The sequence below is a fragment of the Hypomesus nipponensis genome, chromosome 2 (assembly GCF_054491055.1).
Source record: "Hypomesus nipponensis isolate SF chromosome 2, ASM5449105v1, whole genome shotgun sequence".
Lineage (NCBI taxonomy): Eukaryota > Metazoa > Chordata > Actinopteri > Osmeriformes > Osmeridae > Hypomesus > Hypomesus nipponensis.
Window position 1 is genome coordinate 3820777 of NC_140362.1, and position 18647 is coordinate 3839423.

Consider the following 18647-nt stretch of genomic DNA (forward strand, 5'->3'; position numbering starts at 1 on the left):
GATCCATCTCTCTGAATGGGTATTGAATACCATGGTAACAAACCACTCTAACACTGACTGAAAGCAGTCTTCTGCTGTCCACCATTTTAGAAACTGAAAGCACAAAGGCCCATTCGGTATCATACTGGTAAAATGGCTCTCTGCCTAGTCTTTTTTACTCAAATGTAGAATGATAAGTTACCGTTACCCATGAGGTTTTTGATATGATACATTTGTACAGGTAAATTGTCAAAGGAAATGGTGATCACTCCACATTGTGATGATGGTATAATTTGTATACAGTTCAACATTACTCCCTACAGGTCTGCCAACTTTTCAAAAATCTTGGACTGAGATTTGGTTCATACAAAGAACCCCCCCTCCCCCCAGTCGTCATTTCACATAGCAGGACTACTTGGTTGGCATTGCCTTCTCAGCGTGAGTAATACAAGGTGAGACTTGAGAGCGTGTGAAATGGTTTAAATGCGTGTCTCACGGCCAATGCGTGCAAGTTGGCAGCTCTGTCCCTATTGTTTGGGACCAAGTCCTAGACAGTCCATACAAGTCTTCCCCATCTCTGTTATGTTTAATCATGTCTTTTCCAACTCCTGCACGTATAACTGGGTGAGGATAACCTACAGACATGAGGCTGTTTTACCCCAAGTGGTACTTATCTGTCATATGATAAAAGGTCCAGTTAAGAGTTGGTGTGGAATGTTGGAGTATTACACATAATTAGTTATTGCTTAATAGAGGCCTACAGGCATGTCAGCCAGACTGACAGCGCTCCCTCAACTTAATACTTTGAATTGAAGTTAGAAGGCTGAAGCAGTCCCGTCACCCAAAGAACAGAGCCAAGAAATTTGGCCCCAGACACACCTTTGAGTTGTTCAAAAGGATGGTCTCAGGATGAATACAGAGTCTGCTTGATGACAACTATGCTGAAGCCATGATGGTCCCAAAAAGCATACAAAGACAACTCCAACAAAAAGTTTCTTCCATTCCGTTCCTTTAGGGCCATTTTTAACATGACTGGATCTTGGGTGCTGGGACTCCATATACAGAAAAGGATGGCAAGTTACAATCTTTGTAAGATTACCCACAAAATGTGTCTTTGGTCTTTGGTATAAGTAGTCCGAGATAGAAACGGACTAGTTTAGTGACCTGAGTAATGACACCTGGTGGACAACATGTTCAAATGTATCTAGCTGTCAATGCTAAGATTTTTTTCTATTAAAATGATCATGTCAACAGTAATTTCTTACAAAAAAAAAAAAGAAAAAAAAATTGTAATTTAATGTTTGTTGATTCTTTTAAACACCGTATTGTTCTATATTTAACAAAATTACTTGAAGAAGAGGAAAAGTTTGCCAGAGATACACAAATGACAAAAGGTCACCTTCCTGTCAGTGACTGTTTTGGGATTACATACAAATTATCCACACAATAAAAGTAGGCACATTATTCTTTCAAGTGATCCTTTAAAAAAGGAAAAGAATGCTTTAATACATACATTGGGTTAACATACCTAGACTTGGGAACATATTTGATTCAGGGTGACTAGATGAAATTACACTCATTTCACTCATTTTCTGTCACAGTTCAGTCAATAACGCTGTCATACATTTAGGACTGCAACACAATCTGACCATTGGGAAATGCCAGCGAAAACTGACTATAATAAGAAAAAACATAAATATCTGGTACACCGCTTAACTACTTAATGTTATCTGACCCATGAGAAGTCTGGTGCTGTAGAAACCTTTGCAAGCAAGAAAATGTCTCTGTGCACTCTGTGCATTCATAAAGAACTGAGGACGCTAGATCACCCTCAACGTCTTCAATGGTTTCGTCATCCTCCAAAGCCGCCGTATCGTCATGTTTTAGGTCAGGGTCCTGACTGAAACCCATTCGAGACCTCTGTTCATCTGTGAATACTTCCAAATGAATTGGGTGATTGTCAAGATGCCACTTTAGAGCAGTTGCTTGCTTGAAGAAACTAGGACATTGAGGGCACTTAAACATTGTACTTGTTGGTTGCCTTTTATGATATCGCAAGTGCCTTTGGTAAACGCATTGCAGGCCAAACTTTTTTCCACATTCTTGACACTTGTAGGTGACCCTTGGCTTAGAAGCTTTAGACTGTTGCTTTGTCCTTCGCTCATCATCGGCAACTAGTTCTGCAACGTCAGAATACTTCTTAAATTTGTGTTCAGTTGACTTCAAAGTTTCAGCATCAGCTTCTGGCTTGGTGTGCAATGCAAGGTATTTCAACCCAGGTTTCTTCTCCAGTTCCTTTTTGTGATACATGGCTATGTGCCTCCTGACATCACATCGTTGGGGAAAATGTCTCCCACAGAATACACAAGTGTGAAGAGTTCCTTTGTGGTATCTCATGTGCCGAGACAGACTACTGGAGTGATTGAACACCCGGTGGCAATATTTGCAAGGATGCAATTTAGAACCAGGGGGTCTTTTGATATGTGGGGGCCTACCTCTACCCTTTGAAGGTGATGCGACAGTGGGCTTTTTCCCCTTTGGCAGAGTTTGATCAATATCACGTTTTGTTTGATGGGAGTAATGATGCAGTTTTAAATTGGCCAACTGTTGAAAACGGTCGCCACACAAACCACATCTGTAAGGTCTAAAACACGATTGAGTCTCTGATGCCATGTCGCCTTCGGTCTTAAGATTGATAGATATATTTTTGTTCAGACTGTTGTGAGATGTCTCGTTTAACAGAGGCTGCACTTTGTCACCTGGTGTAGGGGGCTTGGAAAATTCTTTTGTAGTGAATTCTTTGCAGTGGCTGAGTGAATGGCTCTGCAAGTCCGAGAGCCAGAAAAAGTGCAAATTGCATTTCTTGCAAGAGTAAGTCTTCTCTGCACTGTTTCCTTGATTTCTGTCTGACTTGGTCACTGACTTAACCCCAGGTGATTTATGCTGCTCTTTCTGATGTACATAGAAACCCTCCAGTTTCAGGAAGCGTTTCCCACAGTGACCACAGCAGTAAAATCTCTCATGGGCATGCTCCACTAAGTGTCCCTTCAGCTTTTCTCTATCAGAAAATACTTTGCAACACAAGGTACACTTGTGACCCTCCTCTGTCTTTCGATATTGCTGATGTTGTTGTAGACCACGCAGACTGCCGAATGATTCACTGCATGTTTCGCATCCATACGTTTTAGGGGTTGAGTTGTCAACAGGAGGCTTTGAAGTGACCCTCTCTTTGATCTTTGATTTAAAGGAGTAAACTGGTTCAGACGGGATGGGATTTTCAAGAATCGGAGATACCGGTTTACAGTTGGAAGATCTGTCAACCACTGTAAGTGTGCCATTGTCATGGAGCACATATTCACGGGCAACATCAAACCCATTGAAGGACCCATCTAAGGAAAATGAATCCAAGGGCCCATGAATAGTCAAATGGCTTAACAAAGCAGAGTAGACCCTGAACCCATCTCCACATTCTGTGCAGATGTAGGTATTTGCTCCTCCATCTGTCTGATGAAGGTAATCCATTGGGGTAGTAGGGTATTCAAAGATCAAATGCTAGAGACCATCTTCCTGAGGCCGATGAAGTCAATCCTGAAAGGAAAAGGAACAAAAAGGCGAGATCATTACTATACATTTCCAGGATCATAGCACTTTCAAAAATAATTATATCGGAACGTTTACTTATAGATTTAGGATGTTCAGACAACCAGACCATATTTGCTCCCCGCACACACCTAGCCCCATTTGTTCTACATTGGATTTAGTGAGGTTGCCCATTTTGCAACACAACGTCTTGCAATCATGCTGAAAACTCAATCGGACATTAAAAAAAAAATATTGACATAATTGCCTGTAAAAAGATTCTACTACACCCCGCTGTGTGTTCCTAATGGCTAAACCAGTTGAATAGTGAAAGTAACAGACGTAAAACGTGCGCCGTGTTTACATTCGAAGCTGCATGCAAGTTAGACGAAGAAACAGCCTAGACAGAACACTGCACGTGAATTTCGCCACCATGTCAATCAGCAACAACCAACCCGGAATCTATGTTCATATATCCCGTATGTGTCATCCATTCCTAGCTATCAAAGCCACATCTAGTTAGATAACTATTAATATGATTGTGCAGCAGCATCACATTCCTGGTTCACAAACAGCAAATCACACACAGCATGCGTTTGTAATCTTTTTATAAGGGCATCTGTGGACAAGTAACATCAGTATGGCCAGTAAAACTAAACTAGCAAGCATAACACAGCTAGCACAACAATGAAGTACATGCTAATCCCAATCACACCCACTATTCGCACAAAGCTGCTAGCAAACTCCCTAGTGCATCGGCACCTTAAAAGGCACTTAAATTGCTGGCCGAGTCAATGCAGACATTTGAAGGCAGTAGCCAGTCCATACATTTGACGTTTAACCACACTGTCGAGGGCTGCTCGATTATGGGAAAAAATTATAATCACGATTATTTTGGTCAATATTGAAATCACGATTATTCAAATTATTATTTTATATCCTTATAGGTCTACATATTAGACTAATGTACATTTATTTTCACTCCTGTGTAAAATTGTCAGTTTTAAATGTACACTGAAATGATTAGAATAATGAATAAAAAACAATTTGACCATTCTGATCCTGTTGAACAGAGCATGGAAGGGCATTGCCAGGAGAGGGGGTCTCCTCAGCCTGCATTAGGGGTGTGCCATACTGCAAAATTTGGTATCGATCATGACTATGCTTATAATAAAACACAGGACAAAGAGTTTTGTCAAAAATACTGTTAGTATAGTGTGCTGCTGGGTCATGTTACTGCACGTGCACGCCGGCAACAACTCCCTGCAAAGCAGTGGAGGTGGGGAAAAATGAGCGGGAGTGATGTAAAGGGTACTGTGTACTCAGGGTATATACAGCAATCCTTAAGTTAAATTTAATACCTTTTAATAACCTTTTTACTACCATCTGAATTTTTTTTAATACCATCACGACACTGAGTTTGCAAGTGTTAATTGGCGACCTTTTTCACGTTTACGCAGATTTTTACATATATAACACTATACACAACAGAATAGATTTAGAGACTCGCTGATGTTGACCACATATTGCACACATTTATTTCATTTCGTGAATAGAACCGCCTCAGTAAACTCTTCAAATGGCAAAACAAGCAGTCAGTAATCAAGCTATTTACATACAGATTCATCAAATGCTATCAATTATTAAAACATTTACAGTGATCATTACAAACTGACATCCACTACGTGAACTGGTGAACTGCTCTTATTTACATAAACCTGTGCTACAGGACTCATATGAACCCATGAGCAAAAGATTGAACAAACCGCCTCAGTAAACTCTTTAAATAACAAAACAAGCAGTCAGAAAATATTCTTATGGCAACTGTCTTAATTGAATGGCCTTTTCCTCAATAGTTTTGTCCAGTTTGACCTGTTCCTCTTTTTTCTCTTTGTACCTCCTTCTCAGTGTGTTGGATTTAGTGATTAGCTGGGCCATTTTTGACCCAGCCTTCCCCTCTGCCTCCTCAGCCAATTTATTGGCATCATTTTCAAGGATGGTACAGACATCATCCAGGACTCTGCGTTGCTGTCTGAGCTCCACTAGTTCTTCCACTGCAGCCTTCCTCTTCAGTGTCTGAGCAGCACTCTCCCTCTTTTTGCGTTCTTGCTCAAGGTATAGCCTGTACTGGGACCTTGCTGAGGCCACAGAGGCCAGCAGGTCCTTGGTTAAAGGCACCTTGAAGACACCACCACAGCTACTGACATTGTCACAGATTAACCTCAGTGCCTCCAAGGATTCACCTAGAAGGTTACACGTTTCCACCTCTTTGTTTATGGAGAAGCCCCTCTCCACTGTGGCTTGTCCATGCGACAGAAGTAAAAGGCTCTGGCAGAACCTTAAAAGGTCAGTGTATGATGTGCTGAGCGTTGAGTGTAGAAACACATCCACACGCTGCTTAAAAGGTTGAAAAGAGCGGAAGCGTTCATCTCTGCCCTCAAGGGACAGCAATGACGTGAACTGCTGGATGATCACATCACCTGCAACATTGACACAGGAATTAAGGTACTTAATAGGTCATTCAAAATTAATTAGTCACCCATTTGACAATACATATATCACAACATCATGTTATAACATTCTACACTGAGCTAGGAATGTGTAAGACTTTTTCAGAACTTATTAATTTGATAAAGCATTGACACTTCCTCACTGTTGGGAGGAGAATGCAGAAAACCATCTTGCTAATGAGACTTCTTACACAGCTTTAATCAATCTGAATAACCTAAGTACTTTAACTGTCCCTATCCAATATTTTCTTACCAGCTGGGATGCCACCTGCCAGCTGCTTGCCCTGAAGGAATGTTTGCACTATGCCCTTCATCTGTCTGATGCACCAATCAGGATCTCTGTGCATCTTTGTAGGGTCCAAGCATGCAATCTGTCTGACCATTGGAAATTTCAAGGGGCTTTTCACCTGTAGCTTCACAACCACCTTAACCAGGCCCTGCAAACATTCTCGCCTGAAGGTGAGCACAGAAAGCTCACCCAACTTGCATCCTGGTTTGCCCTGTAGTTCCTAACAAATGAGGAACATTAATGAATGTTCACTGCAAATGCTTTGGAAAAGAATCAGTTTTACTCTTTTAATCTGTATTTCTTTTTCTTCTTATTATTTTTAGTAGTAGTTGTAGTAGCAGCCATAACATAGTAGTAGCAGTACTTCTAAGTGTCAAAAGTTAATTTTACAACATACATCCTGGTTCATTGTGCAGGCAACCCAAAACACATGTGCATCTCTGAAAAAAAATAGTATAGTAGTAGGATATATCAAAATTACCTTGATAGCAGATTCAGCTCCCAGGCCTATGTCTACACTCTTAGGAGAGACCAAGTCCCTTTCATCTGTTAGATCTATTTTGATCAGCTGCTCGGGTCTGAGGTCCTGGAGGAGCTCTCGTTGAACAAACCGCCTCAGTAAACTCTTAAAATGGCAAAACAAGCAGTCAGAAATCAAGCTATTTACATACAGATTCATCAAATGCAATCAATGATATAAAACATTTACAGTGATCATTACCATCAGCAGCTCAGTCAAATCTTTGGCCAAGAAGGGCAACACTGGCTCATCAGTTTGGAACTTGGTCAAGAAGGGGTTGAATGTCCTTGCAATTGCGAGAAAGAACTGGAGTTTTGCAATAATTAATGGATCCTTTTGTGCTGCTACTATGGTGTCATATGAGGCTGTGCAGGGGACTGGAACCCTCTTTTTCTCTGCAGCATCCACATACATCTTAAGCACTGGCCAAACTTCAACTGCTCTCTCTGCCACAGGAACGTTTTCGACCCATCTATGGCCACAAAATGGTAAGGGAAAGCAGGAGGACCCTGTCAGACTAGTGAAGTCTTCTCTCCTGGCAGGAACATTATGAAAGAGGAAGTGCATGGCTCGCAGAAGTTTTTCCAACTGCCACATAGTGAAGCCTGCCTTTAAAGCATTGTGGACGGTGTGAAGTCCACAGCTTCCAACAGTGACAACCTGAGCACCTCCGTAGAGCTCTGCATGCTCTTTCTGGAGAAGATCCACTAACTTAAAATTCACATTGGGGCCATCCATGCCAACTGATAGTAGTTCCCTCATACTCAGTTGTGTAACACATTCCTGTGAATTGACACAGGAGACAATTTGTTAAAAGTTATCAATCAGATACAGTCAAATAGATCTCAACATTCACAAGGCTTGGCACTTGGGGGTAAGGAGAAGCATACTGCACACACATTTGATATCAATTATTAGTTGGTATTTTAGCAATGATTTTATTTTATTTTTTTCACCAGCAAAACTTGAGCCAAATATTAAATTTCTATAACTGTGATAGGTTACTGAACTTAACAAAATACTAAAAACATGTTTGATTTTCTTGTACCTTGGAGCTATACCCCACAGGTTTATTAATGCAGGTAGGCCTACTCAGCTTCCATTCAAATAACTGCAGGCCTTTGGCCATTTTAATCCTTTTGTGTAGCCAACAATACATTTGCCAACATTTTTCTATAATACATAAAATCTTTGTGAATAAATAACTCTTCAAATGAATGACCACAGGATGCCGCCTAAGTAGGCCTATATAGCAAAATATATATATATATATATTAATATATATTAACTTACCTTGATGTGATGCAACAAATCCTCGGCCCTTCCATGTCCCAAGAACTGAGATCCAAAGTATCTGGATTGGACACGGCCATCCTCCCAGTATCGAACATGGATGTCAAGCTGTTTTTTCTTTGAAGCCTGATTGAGGCTCTCATCGAACATTAATACGAATGGCCCAGCCTTGTTGATGCCATCAACAAGCTGTTTTTTGAAGTATGGGGCTAGCCCAAATCTGATTATGTAGCCGGTTTTATCTTTCCCACACGTAAATGATTTGGCGATGTCAGAGTCGGGAAACATATCTCTAAAAAGCTCCGAAATGCCTTCGTTGGAATTGAAGGAGTGGTGCTTAACTGCAGTGTTTAAACACCACAGAGTCTCCGCACGAAGTGTTGGTGTGGAGCCCAAAGTCACCCGGAGGTCAGAAGTAGTTGCTGTAGCCGTTGCGTTGGTGTGTACCGTAGCACTAGTTTTCGGAGGTGCAGCACCACAGACAGTTAAGAGTGGTAGAGTTAACTGCTGCCGCCGACTGCGCATTCCATTTTTATGCTTCGTGGACTCCATATGCGACCGAAGTGCATTCGCTCCCATCCAGTTCACATTGATGGATTTTTTGCAAACCGAACAATAAGCCTGCCGGTCATTACCTACTACCGGCCTGAGCCATTCCTTAAACTCTGGGTCTTGCACCCAGCTGTCAGAAAATTTGCATTTCCCCATAGTTGTCTAGACGTTGAAGATTTTTAAGTCAAAATCGTAAGCGAGCCATGTTAGCCATGCAAGCGAGTTATGTTTAAGCAAAGCGTTTGAGATGTCGAACGACCACTGATTATGACGTCACCATCAAACATTAGTTCAGCTAAAACCCGCGAAAAAAGAACTAAAGCGAACTTTAGCAGAAATAATTTCAATCAGAATAGGACACTTGATAGTCTGAAAAAAATAATACCTATATAAAAAAAAAAAAATACCACTAAAACCAAATTTAACACTTTTAATGGCATTAAATTTGGCAATTTTGATTTATCACCTTTTAATACTTTTTAAAACCCCGCGGACACCCTGGTACTGAATGTAGAGAAAATATATTTAGGTATCGATCTCATCATGCGAACAGTGTTGGGTAACGTTACTTTTTAAAGTAACTAGTTACATTACTTGTAAAGTAACTAGTTACATTACTTGTAAAGTAACTAGTTACATTACTTGTAAAGTAACTCGTTACATTACTTGTAAAGTAACTCGTTACATTACTTAGTTACTTGCTATAGAGAGTAAGGCGTTAAATTAAGAAAAGTATTTTATTTCTAAGACAATTCACCTTGATCACTCTCATGCCCAGAAGGCACATTTAATGGATTGACCTCAGCAATAGCACATATTGTACTGAATATTCAGTGTCACTCGCATATAACATGATCAATCCTCATTATACAGCAAGACAGACCAAGGTAATAATCCACCATAATGAAAAACAATATTTGCATAAGTTCTTGAATCAAGAAACTCTAATCAATAACTAATGTTGTAAAATGCCAGGCAAAAGTCTAGTAGTTAGCTAGCTCTACAATTTACCAGTGCTAGGTTTGAATCTAGGAGCAAAACGAATCTAAGCTATAGCTAGGTATAGAGTAGCAAAATGGTGTTCACTTATGTAGTACTCAACCAGACTATTTTACTTACTGCAATATAATCCTAAACCTAAACCACTGAACGATACAGCAACACATCACACAAGCTTGAGTTAAATACATTATTTAATATGACATTACGTAGGCCTGTACATGCAAGTCTTAAATAACTATTTAGCTGGTCGGCTCCATGACGCCGGGTAAATTGGGCTTGTGAGACTGTTCACCAAAAGAACGAAGGGGACCCACCTGTCTAGCAGATGACATTTTTGTAGGTACCTAGAAAAAAGTAGCCTCAACTTTCCTAGACTTTTAGCTACATGCTGAGTACTCACAACCAAAAGACTAAATTAAGTAATGAGTTACTTGTTTGAACAAGGAACCAGTAACGGATTCATTCAATTAAATAAGTAACGCGTTAAGTTACTCGTTACCTAAAAAAAAGTAGTCTGACTACTGTAACTCGTTACATTGTAACCCAACACTGCACACGAGTATTGATCAATACTGATACCAACGTTGGTATCGATATCGATACTTTAGATCAATCCGCCCACCCCTCGCCTGCATAGCTGCACACTAGGGGTGGATGGTATGAACGGTACAGAAATATACCAAGCACAGCATGACTTTACTGTACAGTACTTTAAAGCTATATCGCAATCAATCAATGCAAACATAGCAAGCAATCTTCCGCATCCTTATAACCAGTATTGCACAGATGGAGTAGAATGTATTTTTCAAACTTAAAAAATGAGGCAGTGTAGCCATGCAAGAAACGATGCCAGGTTGGTTAGAATTATGAAATGTTTATTGTAGGCCAACATCAAGTATTAAGCCATGTAATAACTTGCTTTAGCTAGCTGACTACACAATATTGAACTAATTTTTCTTAAGATCCCATAAATGTGCTGTTGAAAGCTACAAATTAGCTTTTCTTCTGTGGCAAAGGAAACCCATCCAAATCCGACCATTCTGCATGTAGAACTGTGGAATTAAATGGAATCTAATGTATTCCCAGTTACCTGTAAAGGAGTTGTACAAACTGCATCTCATGAAGAAAATGCAAAAAACTGACCATGAAATGGTGTTAGTAGTGTTGTCCCAATACCAAATTTGGACTTCGATAATGATACCAAGAGTAGTATTGCAGTACTCGATACTCAACATACAACTATTACTGAATTGCTAACATATTTTGCAGGCTGTGACAGTGAAAGCTTGTGTCATTGTTGCAACATGCAGATGATAGCTGAGATCATAAATAAAATATGAAGTTATGGACACAGAAAGTGATTTTTGAAGATTGCACAATAGTAGGCTGGTGGAAACGTGGAATTTGAGCTGATAATAAGCATGTTACCGTATTTCTTCGATTAAACGCTACGGCGCCTATAACACAATAATCATTTTTGGTGAAGCGTTTATTCAAGGGCCACGTTTGTTCGAGGGCGTTTAATTAGTAAGATTTCATCATTTAGAAGTATATAATTGCATTCAGTATTATTAAGTGACTTTATTTGGTAAGAGTAAAGTGCCTTTATTTTGAAGGCCTTTTGGGACGTACACAATCGCAATACATTTTTTGGCCAACAGAGGGCCAAACACACAAATTGCGGAAAAGGCCTCCCCTCTCGGCGGAAAATGCTGCCCCCAACTTCCTGGCGCCCCGGGCAGCTGCCAGTTAAATTAAATAACTGTTTTGTAATTGTTTTTGTGCGGCATTTAATTGAGGGTGGCGTTTAATTGAAGAAATACGTTATTTATTTCAGTTTGATGTAGATGCTAAACCAGCTCATGTTGTTACTAGCCTATTGCTTTGAATTTATTGAACAGCTAGGCTTTTGTTTTCAAGTTGGTAAAAAAAAAATTGAATGGGTCCCAGAAGACAACCACTTCCAAGCATTAGTACTAGCCTACAGTCTAATCATGCCAGGAATCTCTGTGTATCAGTCTTTGTAGTTATATAAGGGGATTTTATGGCATCCAGTTTCCCACGATTATCTCGAGAACCAGGCACTGTGCAAGTTCAAATTATTGCATGTGTCCATTTCAGAATCCAATGGAGTGCTGTGCCGTGAATTACGTTGTTTGGATAGGAATTGGGATTTGCGGCAACTGCTCATCATGTCATCTGTAATATTTCAGCGAATTCCACAATGAAACGCATATTACACAGGTCGGTTTTTAAGGCTGGTTCTCTTTTTCTCAAGTTATCAGTGATAGATGTAAAGACACCAGTCAAGATGACCTCCGCAACAAGGCCGCAGCCTCACAACCATCTCACTCAGATCGGAGGGAGTCTGAGACAGAGAATTCAGCCACCTGAAGCCATGCTGCAGACACAGTTCACCTGCCCGGCAGAGATGAAGGGAATCCCCACCCCCCCTACACCTGTTGCTGCGGAGGAAAGAACACAAAAAGAGGCTGCAAATCCAGCTACCTAGAGCTTGCATGTTGGGATAAAATTGATGAAGGGAGTCAGATGGCTCAGCAGTGAGGGAGTCGGGCTAGTAATCAGAAGGTTACTGGATCGATTCCCCGCCGTGCCAAATGACGTTGTGCCCTTGGGCAAGGCACTTCACCCTACTTGCCTCGGGGGGAATGTCCCTGTACTTACTGTGAGTCGCTTTGGATAAGAGCGTCTGCTAAATGACTAAATGAAGACATTAAAATGGGAACTGAAAGTTGCCAGAGCAAAGAAGCAGATGTTGCTGCTGCCTCAGAAAGACAACAATAACACCAAAAAAGGTACTTTTCTAAAACACTCAGCCAAGAGAATGGTTGCTTTATTCCCCCTCAACAGGCACCGTGTTTTGTTTCGCTTGCAAATTATTTGGGGACAGTGATAGTCAGTGTGCACTGACAGCAGGCTATAGTGACTGGAAAAATGCAGCTGTGTGCCTGGCTGAACATGAAGGATCAGAGAGACACAGAAAGGCAATACTCGCATATGTTACGCGCTGTGCAGATGGTGGGCGGATAGATTCAGAGCTAAAACAACTATTTGACAATGAATGTGAATATTGGACAGAGGTTTAAAGAGGGTGCTTGCGGTGGTATTTTGTCTAAGCAGTCAACATTCATGCCAATGCTAATTAATTATATATTTGATGACCCATTCTGCAGGTGACCAATTCGATATGTTGTTCAAGTCATATGTCATGTGCTGTAAATAATTATGTAAAATTACACTGGTGGCGTTGCTAGCATTCTTGATCTAGGATGACTAGTTAAGGCTAACTATTTACTAACTGAGAGTGAGGTCATGCCGGGAAATATCAAACTGAGGCTTTAACGTATCGACTGAGCTTTAACGAGGTTGATACGCCAAAACCGAAGTTAGATATGGATAGTAAAACTCAGACTGATCGCTTTCGCTCATTTCGAAATTTCGTCGGAGGGTATTACGGATCCGTATTGAGCTGTGAGTAGGTCACCACGTGGATGACATGACTGCGCATCAGCCAATTGGAACGCTCGTACTGTCGTTGCCTTTAAATAATAGCCAGTATCGTCTTGTAGTACATGCAATACATGCAGTACCATGATATATACCGTAACCGTGACATAAAATTACATGATAGAAGATTTTGGCCATATCGCCCACCCCTAGGGAACAAAAATAATAAAATTTAAAAAGTACTTTCCGATCAGTGTTGATTCCACTCCTGACGTTACACACACACCAGCTCATATTCATCATGCGATAGTTGGCACCTGATGGCTGCATTACATAGCGCTTTATCAAGTTTTATCAAGACTTTTGATCTGCTGATCAAAAGTCATACAGTAGAGTCGCTTTGCTAGTCTGTGCTTGGTGTTTTACAGATTTGCATTGATATCAGTAACTGCAGAGGCCAATGTTACGACATTGCAGCCAACATTTCTGGTGTTTACAGTGGCCTCCAAGCGGGTATTGAACAGGTGAACCCATTAATCGAGTGGGTACCGTGCGCTGAACACACACTCAATTTAGTGGGTGTTAATAGTGTTAACTGCTGCCTTGAGACAGAGGATTTTTGAATTTGGTGCAGACACACACATTTTTCCTCCAAATCCACATCCTGTTGGCAGACAATTACAGCAGGTTTACAGCCAAATGACAACCAGAAGATCGAGACTTTGAAAAGCCTCTCAGACACTAGATGGTCAGCTCACATGCAAGCGACAAAAGCACTGCAACAGAATTATGCCAGAATCCAGGAGTCGCTGCAAAATATCAGTAATGACACAAACCAAAGTCTTACTACACAGGACGAAGCCAGGACACTATGTGAAGATGGACAAACTAGAGAATGCCATTCTGTGTAATATGTGGAACAACATACTGCAGCGTTCCCACTAGGGATGGGCATTCGATTAAATTGTCTTAATCGATCGTCGGGAGAATCAACGATCGATTTTCGATTAATCATTAACATTTTATATTAAAATTCACTATTTATAGGCTATATTAAAATGCAGTGAAAATAGAAAAAACACAGCGTGTTTCCGCATTGAGATCTGTATTACAAGAGGAACAACTATTTCTGTAACTCCTAGAAGCGGAGACGACAGCTAAGCCGGTGCTCAAACACAACTGACCCTCGTTTTTTTCAGGCTAATTAACAAAGCTTCATAAAAACCTTCGCCCTCAACAATACTTAAGGATAGCATATCCATCTCGATGGACTTACAGATCCATTGGGTAATTTTCTCTGATCGTTGTGCATCGCAGCTCCTCCGTGCAAACACAGAGAGCACGATGCACCGCCACTAACCAGGGTCGGATGTACGTTCTTCAAGTGGTACATCATTTGAGTCGTGGAGGAGTTGTATTTAACCTCAGCTTTGCAGTGTTGGCAGTGAACAAAGTCATTTTTAAGTCAAAATGGTCTCACGCTACACTTCGCTGTGACCTCTTCATGTTTACTTTCGAAATGCATGGAAACTAGCCAGTACCTGAGTAGGCCTGTGGCGTTTTTTTTCCAAACATCGTTTTGTTTGGTAAAATGTTTAATTGCTGCCACATAGCGAATTCCATTACATTCCTTCAAGACTCACACTAAGCAACAGAACACGCATTAGTTTTATCGATGAAGAAATAATGTAATCGACAAAATTCTTAATGATCGATAATCAGTCGTCGATTAATGATGCCCATCCCTAGTTTCCACAAGACCTGGATTTATGTAATGCTGTTAGTTTGGTCAGCTCGTTGAGGGATTATGTAGCCAGTCTACGAGAAGATTTTGACAAGTTGTCAAAACAAGAATGATGCAAAAAACATGTCTCCATCTTTGTCCCAAGTCTACAAAGTGGACGCGCAGACACAGGGAAAGGAAAAAACAAGCGTATGAATCCAGTGAACTGGACTATGAGTGGTCAGACCGCGACAAAATCAAAACAACTGTTTTTATCACCGTCATAGATCGTCTCCCTAACGAGCTGGATTGGAGGTATCACTCCTACAAAATCAAGAAATAAAAAATACTAAAAAAGGTAGCTATTTTAGGATTATAGGACTTGTACAGTGTGGTATTAGTACTTAAGTACTTTCTGAATACTTCTTCCACCACTGATGTTGTGATTTTGCCTCAGTAAAACATGGTGTTCAGCACTGATGCAGATGCTGTAGCTTACCTGTTGGTTAATTAAGCTAAAAGTTATTAACAGCTTGCATTGAACTGTGAATGCAGGGTATTCTTTTGCTTTGCTGTTTATAGTGAAATTTCCATTGTAATTGTTTTGGGGCTGTGGCGGCAAAGGGTTATATTTGGTATTCTTTCCACTTACATCTCTGTTTATGTTAGTTTTGGTTGTATTGCAAGTGTTTCTTGATCATAATTAAAGAGCTGATTCTAGCATTGGGGCTTATGCTTCTTAGTATTTGTGTTTTGTCTGTAATGTTTCATTTTACCTATGTGGTGTGGTGGTCATTTTATGTTGTGGTCCACCACTTGTAGGAATGCCAGTTCAACTTATTTTCATGTGGACCATGTATGGCACTAAATACATTTTTCTAGTAAAGAACAATGTTTAAGGGGGACACACACACACACAAATAGCAGCCTAAGGGCCCCTGACCACCTTAATCTACCCCTGAACGTTCTTACAGTTTAGCTTTCAAACAGAAAGCTGTGCAGTGCACTCACCAGCAGAAACAGATCTGTAGCACGCAAACTTGGGGTTGATGAAAGGCAAATTCACGAGAGGCGAAGTCAGCTAGCTCGCTTCGATGAACTATCTGGTACAAGGTAGGTTTTCCGATTATTTTGGTTCTGCGTTTAATTGAGAGCAGCGTTTATTTCCCAATGTTCATTTTTGGTGCGGCGTTTATTCCAGGGCAGCGTGATTTCAGTAATACAGCTGGAAGGTTTTTAGCTTCAATTGTTGCTGTGTAGACTAGGCCTACCCAAACTCACTAAGGTTTAGCCTGATTTCAATTGCTTTAGGCATCATCAAATAAGGACTTACTTGCTGGACAACCTTTGAATTTACAGTTCACAAATACGTTTTTAGGGGTATACTGTCATTTAGAAGCTAATGCCGATACAGCCAGGTGAGCAATGCTGACTGGTGGCATTGAGTCAGATTCTTTCAGATGAAATATTGGCTAGCTAAAGCCCAATTTATACTTAGGTCGCAGACACTTTTGAAAAGGTCGCCGACAGAAATGGCGTCAGGGTCGACACTTTTAACCGTCGCCTACCAGGAGAAATTTCTACTGGCGCTGATGTCGTCACAGTGTCGCGCAAGTGTGATTGGCTAGATAGAAGGCACGCATCGTTGACGGCATTGTTTTGAATTGTTAGTGAACGCTCAACAGCTGTTTAAGATGGAAGGAATATAGGAGAGATTGGCAGAGCAAGTTAGAACATATCCACACCTTTATAATGCCTCTCAAAATTACCTACAGCCATTTTCTCTGATCGATCACCAAGGGTAAAGCATAAACAATGTAACCATAGCTACAAATGTAACAGTAAAATGATTCAATTTACGTCACGCGAACATTGAGCACAGGTGACTGTTTCCCGAAGTATAAATGCAGCAGCCTGAGCGACACTTTTTTTTTTCGTCGGCGACCATTTCAAAAGTGTCGGCGACATAAGTATAAACTAGGCTTAACAGAGACAATATAAAGTGAATACTTTATTTCAGTATCAGTCCATTTTGTTTGTGACTTAATGTGTTTAGGCTAAAACTCTGCTTGCACATAGCAAATGTGCAGAAACATTTTTTTTTAAATTAATATCAAATCCACTAACTAACATTTTAATCACCAGCTGCATCACGGATACGGGCACTATCTATAATTCTAGGATTGTCTGTGTGTAACCGAATCAACGAAGCGGCATCTTAATCACGTGCGCGCGGCATCACGTGCGCGCGGCATGGGGTCTGTAACTTAATGATTTGGGCCTGCTCCTCAGTCGGTTGTTGGTGTGGAAATGACCTGCAATTGTTATGAGCCAGGGGCATTGCTAGACATAAAGCTCTACCGGGGCAAAAGCCCCTCATTACTCTTTTTCTTCATTAAGGTTTGCTGTGTGCAAGAAGTGTGCAACACTATTCACTATACAAACTTCCCTTGCTTGACCCAGTATTCCTATACTTCCAAGGGCGTAAGTTTGATATCAGCTTTAATTATCCTCAAATTGCATTCACTTGAAGTCTGGTACAAATGCTCTCTGGCAACGTTGAGCCTCGGGGTGTTGCCTCCAGCAGTAGCATGTACTCAGGGCAGGGTACTTATGACAATTCCCCTACACAGTGACCAGCGAAGCCTAACCTCGAATAGGCACTCATATTTCACTACTTTAATTGTTCCAGTGTTGAATACAATAGCCTATAACATGTATTTTATTATCTGGCGGTAAATCCAACACATTTGCAAAGATTCCTCGTAATCAATGTCTCTCTCAGGCTTGCTGAGTGGCCGTGCATGCGTTACTAGTAAATAGGTCATGTTTGGTTGCATTTTACAATAAATCCAGTATTTTTTGCAGTAATATCTGACCGACCAAAGGAGGGGAAATGAATAATTATGCAGGGTATTGTAGCTTGGGTACCTTGGCTAGAATTTACAGTAATACAAATCATATCGTAATCGTTCATTTGGCCAGTCTCTAGTACCAAACTGAATCTGACAGCTAGGGTTAGTAACTTGGCTAGCCTATATGGTCCAACATCTGGATGTTGAACAGAACATGTCTTCCAGTTGTTGGCATTACTGTAGAGCTAGCTAGTGTAGCTACTGCACAGCAGACATGTTGGTGCTGCTGTTAGCAAGATAGTACGGTTTAACAACACGTTCGATTACAAAGTGGCATTCAGACGTTGTTGTGTTGGCAGGAGAAAAAGGGTTAGATCCAACTCAAAGTGAAAACAAATTATTAGTATGTGTTTGCTGACACCGTTTTCTAGCTCACGCTGCACCAAAAACATTATATGCACCACATGCTTAACACTTGCTAAACTGTGAAGCTATCCAGCTAGCTAAAGCTAGCACTAACTAAAATAAAGACAGGAACCTAGCGCGTATGACGACTACAGCTAGCTAGCCATTGTCGATTTCTAACATTGATGTTCTAGCACGATATCGGTGTCCAATTCGCTTACCAGTATGATCGTGGCCTATCCTTGATGTGTATTTCGTAGCATGTAATTTTCAATATAAATATGAGTTGAAAGAGAATCCAGCTAGAGCACTCAAAGCAAGCGCACACTTTTCCTTCTTCCGGTTGATTTACGGCCTAAGAGACGCAAAACCGGCATATTGCTGCCCTCTTTTGGCCGTACAGAGCACAGGCTATGGCTGTTTATCAATCCACGTTTTTTTTTCTTCCGTTCTTGTGTTTTTGCGAACTCGT

General features: G+C 40.8%; 2 protein-coding genes across 2 annotated transcripts; both read right to left on the minus strand.

The window, feature by feature from the left end:
- Nucleotides 1–1254: 1254 nt before the first annotated feature.
- On the minus strand, nucleotides 1255–18551 carry LOC146300424 (uncharacterized). The gene is made up of 2 exons (XM_084702370.1): nucleotides 18397–18551; nucleotides 1255–3567 (listed from the first exon to the last, which is right to left on the minus strand). The coding sequence occupies exon 2, from the start codon at nucleotides 3499–3501 to the stop codon at nucleotides 1696–1698; it is 1806 nt and encodes a 601-aa protein (XP_084558496.1). The 5' UTR covers nucleotides 3502–3567; nucleotides 18397–18551; the 3' UTR covers nucleotides 1255–1695.
- Nucleotides 5069–9197, minus strand: LOC146300425 (uncharacterized). Its single transcript, XM_084702366.1, has 5 exons — nucleotides 8171–9197; nucleotides 7079–7660; nucleotides 6839–6982; nucleotides 6322–6577; nucleotides 5069–6038 (listed from the first exon to the last, which is right to left on the minus strand). The coding sequence occupies exons 1-5, from the start codon at nucleotides 8876–8878 to the stop codon at nucleotides 5374–5376; spliced, it is 2355 nt and encodes a 784-aa protein (XP_084558492.1). The 5' UTR covers nucleotides 8879–9197; the 3' UTR covers nucleotides 5069–5373.
- Nucleotides 18552–18647: the final 96 nt, after the last annotated feature.

Coding starts and splice junctions, on each gene's coding strand:
- LOC146300424 (XM_084702370.1), bottom strand. CDS start 3,501: ATGGATTACCTTCATCAGACAGATGGAGGAGCAAATACCTACATCTGC.
- LOC146300425 (XM_084702366.1), bottom strand. CDS start 8,878: ATGGGGAAATGCAAATTTTCTGACAGCTGGGTGCAAGACCCAGAGTTT. Junction 7,661..8,170: donor ATTTGTTGCATCACATCAAG/GTAAGTTAATAT, acceptor GTCAATTCACAG/GAATGTGTTACACAACTGAG. Junction 6,578..6,838: donor GAGCTGAATCTGCTATCAAG/GTAATTTTGATA, acceptor CTCATTTGTTAG/GAACTACAGGGCAAACCAGG.